This window comes from Mauremys mutica, chromosome 2, assembly GCF_020497125.1.
Source record: "Mauremys mutica isolate MM-2020 ecotype Southern chromosome 2, ASM2049712v1, whole genome shotgun sequence".
Classification (NCBI taxonomy): Eukaryota; Metazoa; Chordata; order Testudines; family Geoemydidae; genus Mauremys; species Mauremys mutica.
Genome location: NC_059073.1, coordinates 257,068,325 through 257,082,403, shown reverse-complemented (window position 1 = coordinate 257,082,403; position 14,079 = coordinate 257,068,325). Strand labels below are relative to the sequence as shown.

Genomic DNA, 14,079 nt, shown 5'->3' with positions numbered 1-14,079 from the left:
GAAGACAGAGGGGACATGATAGCAGTTTTCAGGTATCTAAAAGGGTGTCATCAGGAGGAGGGAGAAAACTTGTTCACCTTAACCTCTAAGGATAGAACAAGAAGCAATGGGCTTAAACTGCAGCACAGGAGGTTTAGGTTGGACATTAGGAAAAAGTTCCTAACTGTCAGGGTGGTTAAACATTGGAATAAACTGCCTAGGGAGGTTGTGGAATCTCCATCTCTGGAGATATTTAAGAGTAGGTTAGATAAATGTCTATCCGGGATGGTCTAGACAGTATTTGGTCCTACCATGAGAGCAGGGGCTGGACTCGATGATCTCTCAAGGTCTCTTCCAGTCCTAGAGTCTATGAATAAGTTTCTCTTCAACTTTTATCTCAAGAACAGAGCATAACAGTACTGCCAACCCCAAAGGTTCAAACATTAGGAGCCAAGACACAAAAAGGCTTGAGATTGGCTTAAAATCATGAAATATAAAAAGATATTGGTGTTTTTATTTGCTTTCTGGTTTCTCAGCCAGCAGAGTATACTCTTTTCACATTTGCAAACTTCATTCCACAACTATGAGGGCTAAAAACTTTCTTTTGTAGATGGACGCAGTAACTATAAGCACTGGAGTTATAGCTTGTTATGACAGAAAATTCAGGGTGCTTCTACACAGCAAAAAAAAAAATGGCAGCAGTCTCAGAACTCAACTCAAGTAACTTGGACTCACCTTACAGGACTAAAAATAGAGTATAGACTTTTCTGCTCTGGTTGGAGCCTGGGCTCTCAGACCCTCCCACCTTGCTCAGTCTCAGAGCCTGGACTCCAGAGCACCTACAATGTTATTTAGCTCCATAGCACAAGCCCAAGTCAGCTGACCCGAGCTCTGAAACAGGGATGACAGTATTTACCAGAGCTGACTTTTACCAAGCAAAATCATGTTTTTTACCCTGAGAAACTAGCTAGAAAAGCCTTAAACTCGGACTATTTTTAAAACTGTTTCATTAAGATTACATTTAGTTTTAGCTAACGGTTATAGATTCATAGATTAATTTAGGGCTGTACAAATAAAAGTAAAACTGCAATGGACATCATACTAATATATGTAATTATAATACTGTAGATCAGAATGTCTATTTGATAAACTAGTTATCTGTAGACATGGACCACAATTTAAAAAAACATAATTCTTCAAAATGTGAATGAAAAATGCAACTACCACAATGGCACCTTCTTCTTGTGTCCTATTATATCGGATCGTCGCACTGTGATTACCGGCCATCATAATACAGTAAACTGTCATATTTGGTATAAACTACATACATTTGGGAAAAGGTTCCATTTGAACACAAAAGAAACTGCATCATAGGGGCTCCCCTGTGTGAAGCTATTGGTAGAAGGCAAGCTGGCTAAGTGACTTCATGCTACCATTTGGGATAGTCTTGAACAGATTCAAGCTCTTTCCCCAAATTCCAACCCCTGTAAGTCTTGGAGTGTTGTGCGATTATTGCAATTTCTTGAAAGGGAGGAGAGCAACCTATACTACTTTGTTAGCAGCATCAGTTGACTGTTGAAGCAAGACAGGCAGCACTCAAAGCTCTGGGACCGTCTTTCTGGGTGAAGCAGGATTCCAGTGCTAGCCTGAGGGAAGTGATGTGTAAGAGCTCCTGCTGCAGGGACTAGCACAGAAATGAATTCAGGTAGCAGGAAGGCAGCCTATTGGAAAGTGGAATGGCTATTCAACAATAAGGTAGTGTATGTTTTTGTTCTTTTTTAAACTATTCTATTTTTATTAAGGTATTAAAAATCAACGTCTGAAGATCTTTGCGACAGATGACTGAAGTTTGCACATGCAAAATGAAGTTATGGAGATTTAATACATGCTGCACAAGCTTTATTAGGTGTTAGCAATTAAAAAAGACAACATCACGTTGATCTTTGCGGTATTATAAACCAAAGTGGAAACAATACATTGGCCAGCTGAAGTCACCTCTCACCTTTATGTCAATGGCGGCTTTATCGCCATATCATTCCTCCCACCTCAGCTGGGGTTACTTTTGTCCCCTGAATAAATGCAGCAGCAGCAGCTGACCATTTTTATATAATGCTGCCTAGCAAAACTTTTGTTCTCTTTCCACTACTGTCACTGCTTCAAAAAAAACAAACAAAACACAAACCAAAAAAAAACAACACCACATTACTACGCATTAGAACAGAAGCTAAACCATTCACTAGTGGTCTCCATCCCCAACTAAGTTTTTCATTCACTGTGGAGAAATGTGGTGTGTGTATTGCTCTTATTTTTCTCAAACAAGTTAGAAAACAGTTTCACTTAAAAACTGTATTGAGCTAAACAAAACTCTTGTAAAACCACTGAAATGTAAAATACTAGCTGTACACAGACTGGCAGGCCCAACTGCACTGTTTTATTCCAGAGGACAAATAATATCATTTGTCTAGAATAGGATGGAAGAGTATTCTAAGTATTACCAGGAAACTGTCTGTGTGCCAAAGGACCCCATTTTTTGCTTCAGAACCATCAGGTCCAGCATCCCCTCATGTAGAGGTTTATTACAAGGCATTCTAAACAACTACATAATGTATCTTTGTTTCTACTGTAGTAATCAATTACAAAGTGCCTCAGCAGCAGGTGACAAATTTCAAAAAACAGACAAAACTAAAATATCTCCTGATCCTGAAGTATCTACGCTAATACACATATTTAGACATGCAGTGTATAGCATATAGAGCAGTATAAACAAGTCACTGTCCGTATGAAATTTTAGTTTGTACTGACTTTGCCAGTGCTTTTTATGTAGCCTGTTATAAAACTAGGCAAATACCTAGATGAGCTGATGTACCCCTGGAAGACTTCTGTGTACCCGCAGGAGTATGCAGACCCCTGGTTGAGAACCACTAAAAGCTTGATTTAATGAAAATACAGACCCATGACCTTATATCAGTGGTTCTTAAACTGGGGTTCATGAACCCAAAATGTTACAGGGGGTTCTCGGGAAAAAAATCCCTAATAGCGGACAGAGCTGTCGCTAGGGACCCCAGGCAGCACGGGGCCAGCAGCCTGGAGCCCCTGGACTTCCAAGAGCTAAGCAGATCAAAGCTAGCATATCTATCACACTGAGACGATTTAAACTTCAAGACTCCTTATAAGCAATGGAAAAGGAAGTGGATATTTTTTGCTGTTTTTAAAATTAAATATGCAGCTAGTATTGTTTTTTAAATTATTATGAAGAACAAGTTTAAGCTTTGTTGCAACGCACGTTGCTTGCCTGGACTGCTCAAGACCTGAATGCTTGTGTAGGAGGAACTCTTTGAGTTGGCTTCTTAAAGACCTTCATGCTGTTTCACATCTGATACTCCTTGATGAAACAGAGGAGCCTTATCTTATAACAGGCTTATTCAAAGTGATACAAGCTACAAAAGTGAGATCTTGGAAGAGTGCTGCCATTTTCATAATGTAATAAAAATATGGTAATAATAAATAGTAATTAATAATAAATAGTGTGTAATAAGCATGTCATAAAAACAAATTTTATATTTCCAAGATCACTGCTTTTATAATTTATACTCAGGTAAAAGGAGAAAATCCCTGGGAATATTCATTTTTAGGAGGGGGTTTGTGAGCCTTGACATTTTAGTGAAAGGGGTTCACAGATTGTTAAAGTTTGGGAACCACTGCCTTATATCATCTACTGCATTTGGGCCTAAATTCTGTCCTTGACCATGAGTAAATTCTTCCATATTCCATTAATGTAATCTCCACTCAAGCTATCAAGACTGAAATCTACGTTTATTTGCTTTATTTTATAGTTTGGGAGCAACTTCACATACCTCCGTATTTGAATAATAGGTATTCCATGATGACCGTAATGACTCCTGTCCTCCAATATCCCACATAAGGAAATGTGTATTTTTTACTACTATTTCTTCAACATTGCTTCCTATGGTTGGAGATGTGTGGACCACTTCATTCATTAAGCTAATTGAAACAACATCACACACACAAAATTTTTTTTAGCAATATCTTGATGCATCAGTTGTATATTGTGACAAGTTTGTTATAACAAAAGTAAATCCTTTTTATTTCCGTAAAGCAATTATTTAAAACAGTCTTTTTAAAGAAACATTATTATTTTATTAAAGATATATAAAGACATCTTTTGTGTGAAAGATTTATTCAGTTTGGGTGCATTTTATGAGTTACAATCAATGAGTGAAGAGTCTGCCCTTTTAGCTGCATAACGTAGATAGGGATAAATATGTATACAATTATACATGAACATCCGGTACAGAAAAGTGAAGCTTAAATCTGGCTAACATTTTGTTAATATTAGTAGCTATCTAAAAATTGTACTTGTTTCAAAACAAAAACTGCCATGATCCAACAGGTCACCATCACTAAAGACAGTATTTTTGAATCTTGCTAGAAAAATCTGAAGATAAAGTTGTCAAAGCACCTGGAAAATGTAAACGTTGTCTGATTTCACAATAGCTTCTGAAAGAAATTCTGTATCTCCAGCTGAAAATACCTCAGTACCAACTTTAAAACAGTGATTTGTTTTGTCAATGTAGAGTACAGAAGAAAAGGTTTCGGGGAAACACTATTTCTTTCTATCTAAATGTATATACCACTTCCATCATTGTAGTAATTGTGCACTTCCCAAGTATTTACAGATTTATCCTATACCATCTTGTGAGGTAAGCAAGAGTTTGTTTTGATTTTAACTATAGTGACATCGCCAGACCCATAGCCATCTATTGCAGGAGCCATAGCAGCATGATGAAATATTATTCTGAAGGAAGTGTCAGTTCCACCAGTGACATGCCTTTGACTAGGGGGGGACGATGACAATTTTTTTTTCTTTTGGAAATAGTGGTCTGTATATGGGTTTTGCAAACTGACTAAAAATAAAGGCAGATATGAATTTTAAATTAAGTTTCTTTCTGGAAGCTTTCACCAATTGTGAAAGGATTTCATCAATTACCAAAGATCTCAATTGCAGAAGGATTACTGATTCATTCTTTGTCCTCAAGAGCACTCTGTGATACTCTGTGCTGAGTAGCTGATTAACATGAAGCTCAACTATAAACAATTCAATACCTATAACTATTTTATTACTGTACACACAAAACTAAAGTATTATTGAATGACAGATGCCTTCCTTAGACAAGCTAAGCTGGGTTCCCCAGAGTTTTCAGTCAGGTCCCATACATTAATTGTGACAAAGTATCAAACAAAACAGAAATTTTAAATAGCTCATATACTTACAACTGGTAAAGAATGGTGGTCTTTCCTGCATTGTCAAGTCCCACTATTATTACTTTGTGTTCTGGGGGGGCGGAAAAAAAAAGAGGTGAACTGTTGTGAGCAGCCAAAGATACCATTAGCCAACTATTAACCACTTTTCCGATATTAAAAAAAGGCAAAGATGCCTTGTCTGTTTTAGGTGAACAGCCTGCACAGAGTATGGAAGATTCCTGACTAAAAAACCCACAAAACAGTATCTCCAAAAACAGTTATCATACTTACAAGAGACATAAGTTAAGTCCATGGTAAAGTTTTATTTTAAAGGAATGATTGATAAAAAAAACCAAATTGTTTCATGCAAAAGAGTAGCATTAATACAAAATTAAGCTTGAGAAATAAAGTAGTCATAAGAACATGGAGACAGCACGTTGACTGTGCAAACTTGGTTCTGCCAACATACTTGTGACAAATGTTTTTAGATATGTTCAGTTTGCATGAAAATGATTAGACTATGTGTCAAAGTGAAATATCTTGTACATTTTATATTCAGAAGTTAAACCAAATATGAAGACTGTATGTAATTTAAGACTTAGATCTAAAAAGCAAGCCAAAAAGAAATGATGTGTGTGTGTGAGAGACAATATCAGTACTTCCAGTTAAGAACACAATTACAGAATGACCAGTATTTTAGTAATATCTAAAAATAGATCAAAAACTAAAGCTGAATATTTACAGCTGCAAATTGAAGAACTTGGCAACTCTACTAATTTTCTTGCAACTGAATCAAATCTAAAGACTGCATATAATACTATGTTAACCCATCATATAAGGCTGAATGAGATGCCTCAGTTTATTGATTGCATATATTGATAAATTATTTAAGGCTATGAAGATACCATATTTAAATGGGTAAGTATAAGGGAGTGAAGAGTTCAGTTTGAACTTTCTACTCTTAGCACTGCAACTGCTGAACCCCAAGCACTTGGCTACTTAACAGTTACTCCTGAGGGCATTCTGCGCAAAAAAAATTAAAAAATTCTGCACACAATCATTCAAAATCCTGTAAGTTTTATTTGTCAAAAAATAAATACAGCATGGCAGTGGGGAGCACAATCCACTGGCAGCACAAAGGTGGGAAATCACTCTGCAGCCTTCCCACCCTGGGGACATGGACTCAGTGGTGAGGCTGCAACTGATCCTGACACAGCATAAGGCCTGGGCCTGCCCCAGAGGGGTCAGGATGTGGGGAGGTTCAGCGGGGTGGGGTGGGGGTGGGGGGTCATGAATTCTGTGCATGCACGGTGGTGCAAAATTCCCCCAGGAGTAAACAGTGATATGCCAAATGCTTTATTAATACTTTTGCATGCTACTGTACATAGATAAGACTATTCATAGCCTTAAAATGGCAACTATTTTCTTCATACTAAGAAAACCCCCCACAATGACAGGGGTTCTCAAACTGGGGGTCGGGACCCTGCAGGAGGTCGCACGGTTATTACATGGAGGGGTCATGAGTTGTCAGCCTCTACTCCAAACCCAGCTTTGCCTCTAGCATTTATAATGGTGTTAAATATATTTTAAAGTGTTTGTAATACGGGGGGGTGGGGGGGGAGGGGAGAGAGGGGGAAGGTTTGCACAGAAGCCTGGTCTACACTAGGCGTTTAAACCGGTTTTAGGAGCGTAAAACCGATTTAACGCCACACCCGTCCACACTAAGAGGCCCTTTATATCGGTATAAAGGGCTCTTTAAACCGGTTTTTCTGTACTCCTCCCTAACGAGAGGAGTAGCGCTAATATCGGTAATTAACATATCGGATTGGGGTTAGTGTGGACGCAGATCGAAACGGTATAGTCCATCCGGGCGGTATCTCCCACAGTGCACACACTGACCGCATCTGGACTGCAATCTGAACTCGATGCAGTGGCCAGTAGACAGGAAAAGCCCGCGAACTTTTGAATAATTCCTGTTGCCCAGCGAGGAGCTCTGATCAGCCGGGTGAAGCAGTTAAAAATGAAATAAAGAAAGAGCTCCTGCAGACCGATTCGGACAGTGATTCGGCTGAAAAGGGCAAGGCAAAATCAGTTCTTTATCCTAGTCAGCGCTGTAACTCCGTTAACAGAAAGAACGAAATTCGAAAATCATTTTTTATAAAAATATCTCCAGACAATGATGCATAGCATAAGCCGGGACTTCAGAACCAAGGCGCAACTGCACACGCGTGACAAGCGTAACGGGAAAAGTCCAAAGAATCAAATGGAACGCATCCCCCCCCCCCAAGTGGACTGGTCGGAACCTCAAGCTCTCCCCCAAAACAGTTCCCTCCCTTGCAGTCTCCTGGAAAAGCATTTTTTGCATTACCTTGGACTGGAATAAGCTCCAAAATGCCTTGTTCTCTTCTAAGGGTCAAAAAAAAAAAAAAAACAGGTTGTCTTCTGCATAAAACAGTGTGGGGGTCAGACGAAGATGATACGACAAGAGAGCAGCGATCGCACGCGAGTACAGCAATGCGCAAAGGGATGGGGAAAATAGAAACGAAAAGCCAGAATACGGAGTGACCAAGAATAGAGATGCGAGAGAGCAGAGGTCAGCAGTCAAGAATCCAGGACATAAGAAAAAGAGAAGCCAAATGAAATCTCGCGGCCCTGCCTCTCTCATGTACCGACAACGCCCGCCAGCGCCACTCCCCCTCGACAGCTAATTCCCGCCGCCTCGCCTCAGCCGCCGCCCTCCTCCCTCCTTCCCCCTCGCTCCGTCGTGCTACCCTTCGCCGACCCCTACCGCGCGCCCCGCCTCGCACCCCTCTCGCCCGCCCCCACTCCCTCTCATCCGTTGCCGCTCAGAGGGCCACCGTGCACCTCCCTCAACACAAGCTAGCTACAACACAAAGCACGTCTCAGCACAGGCTCTCACTCGTACAAAGCTCACACTCCTCTTTATCGGCGCTCGCTTTCTAAGCCTCTAGCTAGCTGCAAGCTCACCGGGTCACCACTTCTCCCCTCAGCACAACATGCTCAGCACCAACACTCACGCTTCTTCTGCTGCTCTTAATCAAGCTCTAGTCTTCTCTCCTCTAATGCCTCTAAAGCTCTCCTCTCTTCATGCATCCGACGGACACGCTCTTCTCCGAACTCGGTAGCTAAGCTCTCTCTCTCTCTGAGCTTTATCTCACTTTAGTCGCGCTTAGCTAGCTACTTAAGCTTGCTACATTATAGCTCTCTCTCTCGGAGCTCTCTCTTCTCTCTTAGCTCGCTCTTCTCATAGCTCTCAGCTAGCTTTTCTCTAGGCTCCTCTCGGGCTCTTTAGCTGCTCCTAAGCTCAGATAGCTTCAGCTGCTCTGCTCTCTCTTAGCTAGGAAGCTGCTCGGGGCGGGCAATTTTTAAAACACCGATTTACCAACTAACCACCCCTACACACCCCGCCAACACCCCCAAAACCCCCCCAACAAAACAAATTTAAAAACAAAATAACGACAAAATAATTAAAATAAAACACAAAACCACACAAAAAATAACATATAAAAACAACGCACAACAAACTACCAACAACCCCCCCTACCCCCACCCCACCCCCACTCCCCCCAAGAAGTGAAAGAGAAAAAACAATCCTCAGTCTGACATCTTTTAACATGTCACCCTAAATCTTTACTGAATGCTCTGCAGATAAGACGCATGGTGCAGCACTCAACAGACAAACAAAAAAAAACAACACCAAAACCAAACATATTAACATACCTTGCTACGAGCTGCAGAGTTCTGCTCCCGATATAAATGCTCTCATTGCTTCCGCTTCAAGGCGATCCTTGCTGATCGGCTTTCAACCCCCCCCGCTATGGCCTGGCTGATGGTAACAAAATGACTGGTATCCTTGTCCATCTCAGCAGCCTATTGGCATATGGGGCAGTGCAAAAGGACCTTGTAACCAATGCTACTAGCATCGGTGAGGTCAATCAAGGGTGGCCTTGGTCCAAGAATTTTTCCTGTAGATGGTACAGTATGGCTGATCATCCAATCAGTCGCATAGCAACAGGGGGCTTGAGCTCCATCAGCCCCCACCCCTTCATGTGTAACAGAAAAGATTCAATTGCCCCTGAACTAAGCAGAGGGATGCTGTTGGCCATCCTCTCCTACCCACTCTTTACTGTCCTGATCTGGACTATCATAGCAGCTGGAGGCGTGCTTCCCACTCATATCTCACTAACAAGTTCCACTGTGTCTTATTCCTGCAGTCTTTATTACTTCATCACACAAGTGGGGGGACAATGCATACGGTAGCCCAGGAAGGGCTGGGGAAGAATGGAATGAAACAGGTGGGGATTATGTTGCAGGAGCACCCCCCTGTGAATACGTGACAGCACATATTTTCTACAGGATCTGACACAGAGCAGCTGTGCTCTCTGTTCACTGATACAGTGGTTTCTCTAGTACACTTGCCCATATATTCTAGGCAGGACTGATTCTATTTTTAGATACCAAAAAGAGGGAATTGACTCAGGGAATCATTCCCAATTTTGGCTTTTGCGCCCCTGCTAAAGAGCATCCAGGGGCACTTATGACAGCATCCCAACATTGAACAGTGCAAAAAGGACAGGTAGCCATGATCATCTTATTAACCAATTTATGGATTGGTAAGATGGTACAGTATGGCTGATAACCTCTCTGCAGTTATGCAAAAGCAAAAGCATGCTGGCTTTGTAGCGCTGCTGACCATCGCGCTCTGTCAGCGGCATCTAGTACACATACGGTGACAGTCACAAAAGGCAAACCTGCTCCGTGATTGCCATGCTATGGCATCTGCCAGGCAATCCAGGAAAAAAAGCCGCGAAACTGCTTGTCCTGGCGTTGCTTCCCCCAGAGGAAGTGAGTGACTGGACGACATTTACCAGAAACACACCGCGACAATGATTATTGCCCCATCAGCACTGGGATCTCAACCCGGAAATAAGGCTGCGGGAATGTGGGATAGCTAGGGAAATAGCTTACCCACAGGTGCAACGACACCAGAACATCGACGCTAGCCTCGGACCGCAGGACACACACCACCGAATTAATGTGCTTAGTGTGGCCGCGCGCACTCGATTTTATAAAATCTGTTTTACAAAACCGGTTTATGCAAATTCGGAATAGTCCCGTAGTGTAGACGTACCCTCAGAGAGAGACTTGCTATGTGAAAGGGGTCACCAGTACAAAACTATGAGAACCACTGTACAACAACAAAGGGAGCTACAAAGCAGGTTAAGTTACCACAAGTCTTCTGTTTTGATTTTTCGACCATGCATGTGCAAAGCTGGATTGGAAAATACAGTAAAGGGTATTTTTACTCTGTTCAAAACAAAGCAGAATCATGAATAGATAAAGAGTTACAATAGAATTAAAACTCAAACTTAACTATGGGGTACCAACGTGTGCTTCAACAAGTCATATTTAAAATTTTAGTCCATGGATAGAAAGCTACAGCTTACTCTGAAAAATGGTACATACTCATTAGATTTATAACAAAGTATTATAATCTTTGATATGCTTTGGAATTTTAGTTTTTATTAAAGTTAAATATTTTTTCTTAAAAATATTCAACTAGGACTATTAAATATTTATTACATCTACTGTATAAGGAACAAATAGATGCAGCCCGTCATAATAGAACGGTACTTCATTAGACTAGGCCATCATGTGGTAATAAGTTACATAGTCCAATTATGCAGTGTGAAAAATTATTTCTTTTGAGCCATTTTAAGTTTGCCATCTTTGAGGCCGGGTCTATGCTACAGAGTTGGGTTGACATAAGGCAGCTTAAGTAGACCTAATAGTGTCTGTGTCTACACTACCAGGTCCCTCCGGCCGACGTAACTCGCCTGCTAGGTCAACTTAATTACTTCACCTTCGCCAGAGGCGTATGCATAAGTCGATATAATTAAGTTGACGTTGTGGCAGTGTAGACACTGAGTTGCTTATGTCAAGTTAACTCACCTCCAGGAGGTGTCCGACAATGCTCTACTTTGACTGCTCTGGTAACCATTCTCAACTCACCTGCCCAGCATCCAGGTACACAGGAAACTGCCCCTCCCCTGTTAAAGGACCGGGAACTCTGAATTCCCATTTTCTGTTTGTTCGCGGTGGAAAGCTGTCTGCCCAGCTGAGTACACCAGCTCCATGATCCAAAAGCACTCCTGGCCTGGAGTACACAGGAGGTGGTGGATCCCTTGAGTGTATGGGGAGAAGAGCTGTCCAGACACAGCTCAGATCCAATTGTAGAAATATGCACATCTATGAGAAGACCTCTTGGGAGTATATTGGAGAAGGGCTACCAGAGGGATCGGCAACAGTTCCCAGAGAAAGTAAAGGAGCTGCACAGGGCTTACTGGAAGGCAAGGGAGACAAACAGTCACGCAGGTGCAGCACCACAGACATGCCACTTTTACAAGCTGCAGCATGCTATACGCTGTGGTGACCCCACCATGACCCTAAAGAGCCACATGGATACTTCGGAGTCGGAGTCTTGGGCCGTTGCAGGCAAGACTGAGGAGGTGGTGTTGGACGAGGAAGGAGGAGGAGGAAGATGGGAGGCAGGCAAGGAGGGGATCCACTGTCCTGGAGAGTCAGGAACTGTTTGTAACCCCAGAGCAGTCCAGCCAGTCGCCGAAAGGCAATGTGGCCGAGCATGATGACAGAGAAGAAACCTCTAGTGAGTATGCACCTAGAATTAATATTGTGGGATCACACAGTCTTATTTGCTATTTTTTATTTAAATAACCAGTGGAGGTAAAGCAGCTATCGGATTCTCGTTGTCTGGACCAGCGAGGCAGAGGGTACCCTGAGAATTACGTACACGGGGATGTCCTGGGAATTGTTCATAGAGATCTCAATCCTTTGTGGAAATTTCTCTGAAGGGTTGCCTTATTTCTTCCACTGTAGGACACTTTCCCAAGCCACTCCAGTATTAATTTGGCTGGCATCATCACAGCACAAGGACCTGCCCTGTACCTGGACGCATGCAGCAGCTATTCCCTTGCCATCTGTTACCCTCAAGAGCGTAATATCAGCTAGGGTGACCTACAGGAGACTGTGGTAGTATTCATTTCAGTTGCTCAAGCCGCAAACACTAGTGTCTGTGTGCCCCCGCCCAGTCATTTTTCACCTCTTTCCCTGCCCCCACATAGCTCCAGAACCTGGAGTGCCAATGGGACAGGGGCACTGGAATCGGGTGGGCCATGACCAGGGCCGGCTCCAGAGCCCAGCGGGGCAAGCACCCGCCTGGGGCGGCCCTTTCCCGGGGGGGCGGCAGGCTGGGCCGGCGGACCTGCCGCAGTCATGCCTGCGGGAGGTCCACCGGAGCCCCGGGAGCAGCAGACCTGCCGCAGGCATGACTGTGGAGGGGGCGCTCGTCCCGCGGCTCCAGTGGACCTCCCGCAGGCATGACTGCGGACGGTTCGCTGGTCCCGCGGCTCGGCTCGACCTCCCGCAGGCGTGCCTGCGGCAGCTCAACCGGAGCCGCCGGACCAGCGAACCGCCCGCAGCTGCGGGAGGTCCAGCCGAGCCACGCGACCAGCGGACCCTCCGCAGTCATGCCCGCGGGAGGTCCGCTGCTCCTGCGGCTCGGGGGCGCCTCCCGGGCATGACTGCTTGGGGCGGCCAAATTTGTAGAGCCGCCCCTGGCCATGACTGCCCACTGTTTCACATGGCTGTGGTTTGGGTGGCAGGGGTCAACATTTCCCCCACAAACTGCAAGCCTCAGGTAGGCGAGGTGCAGGGACATGGGCCGGGGGGCTGCTCTCAGGGACCCCATACCTCTGCCCGGGGCAGGTGGAGGGTCTGGGCCTCCCCACAGTGGACCGGGCTCCATGGTAGGCGCTTACCTCTGCCTGGATCCAGCTTTTGGACTGGTGATGGGGTGGTGCCTTGGGTGTCAGAGAGCAGCAGCAGCTATTGGTGGGAGGGGAGGAATTAACAAATATGTTGTGGTGGCTATAGCAAGCAATCCCTAGTGATGCCCCTGCCAAGGCTTGCAGTCTGGGAGGGGGAATGTTGGTCCCTGACCTCCACACTATGCCCATGTTAACATGGCCCCTGAGCCACTACGATCCCATCGTGGGTTGCCCCTCACTTCCGCAGACGTTCCAGTGCCCTTGTCCCCCAGCTGTACTCATCATAGCTGGGATGACAAACCGATTCAATGAATATCTTGTAGAAATGAAAATGTTCTGCTTCACACTTGCATGGATTCTGGGGAGTGATTTTTATATAGTAAATCTGCACTGGATACTGGGTCTGCACTGACAATTGTTCCTTTGTGCTTTGCATGTTTTACAGCTGAAACTGAGGCCTTCAACTCTTCCTCCACACCGTCAGAGAGGCTCTCCCAGATAAGACAAAAGTGAAAGAGAACGCGTGATGACATGTTTAATGAGACAACAAATGCCTCTGGGACAGTGGACACTGACCAGAGGGTGTGGAGGAGTACTCTTACAGAAGAAAATGGATATTATGAGCAGGACAAAAGCCCAGGAGAATAAGTGTGGCATGCAGCAGGAGATGTTGGGGATTCTGAAGGAACAAACGGACATATTTAGGTGTCTGGTTGACCTCCAGGAGAGAGACCTTGAAGCTCTAGGGCCCATGCAGAACGGCATTCCAACTTCACTGTACTCCCATTCCTCCCCTCACACACGTTCCACTAGGCATGGGGGGCCAGTGCAATATTCTTTCCACTCAACCCTGGGGGATGGTGCACAGAATCACAGCTGCACATACACTGATGCATGACAGGCAAGGCCGGCGTGTTTCCCCCCTTTATTTCCAAGGTTTAAGTCTATGTCACATATTTTTGTTTACGTG

At 44.0% G+C, this 14,079-nt stretch overlaps 1 protein-coding gene across 3 annotated transcripts in view; it reads right to left on the bottom strand.

Moving 5' to 3' along the window:
- ARL5B (ADP ribosylation factor like GTPase 5B) overlaps positions 1–14,079 on the bottom strand; it is a 36,476-nt gene that overhangs the window by 13,760 nt on the left and 8,637 nt on the right. For 2 of the 3 annotated variants that reach the window (XM_045004874.1, XM_045004873.1), the window contains exons 2-3: positions 5,272–5,332; positions 3,834–3,981 (exon numbers count right to left, since the gene is read on the bottom strand). In XM_045004874.1, coding sequence (XP_044860809.1) covers positions 3,834–3,977 — 144 coding nt within the window. In that variant the 5' untranslated portion in view covers positions 3,978–3,981; positions 5,272–5,332. Of the gene's footprint in view, positions 1–3,833; positions 3,982–5,271; positions 5,333–11,274; positions 11,958–14,079 lie in introns of those variants that run through there. The other variant, XM_045004872.1, reaches the window with a different exon arrangement.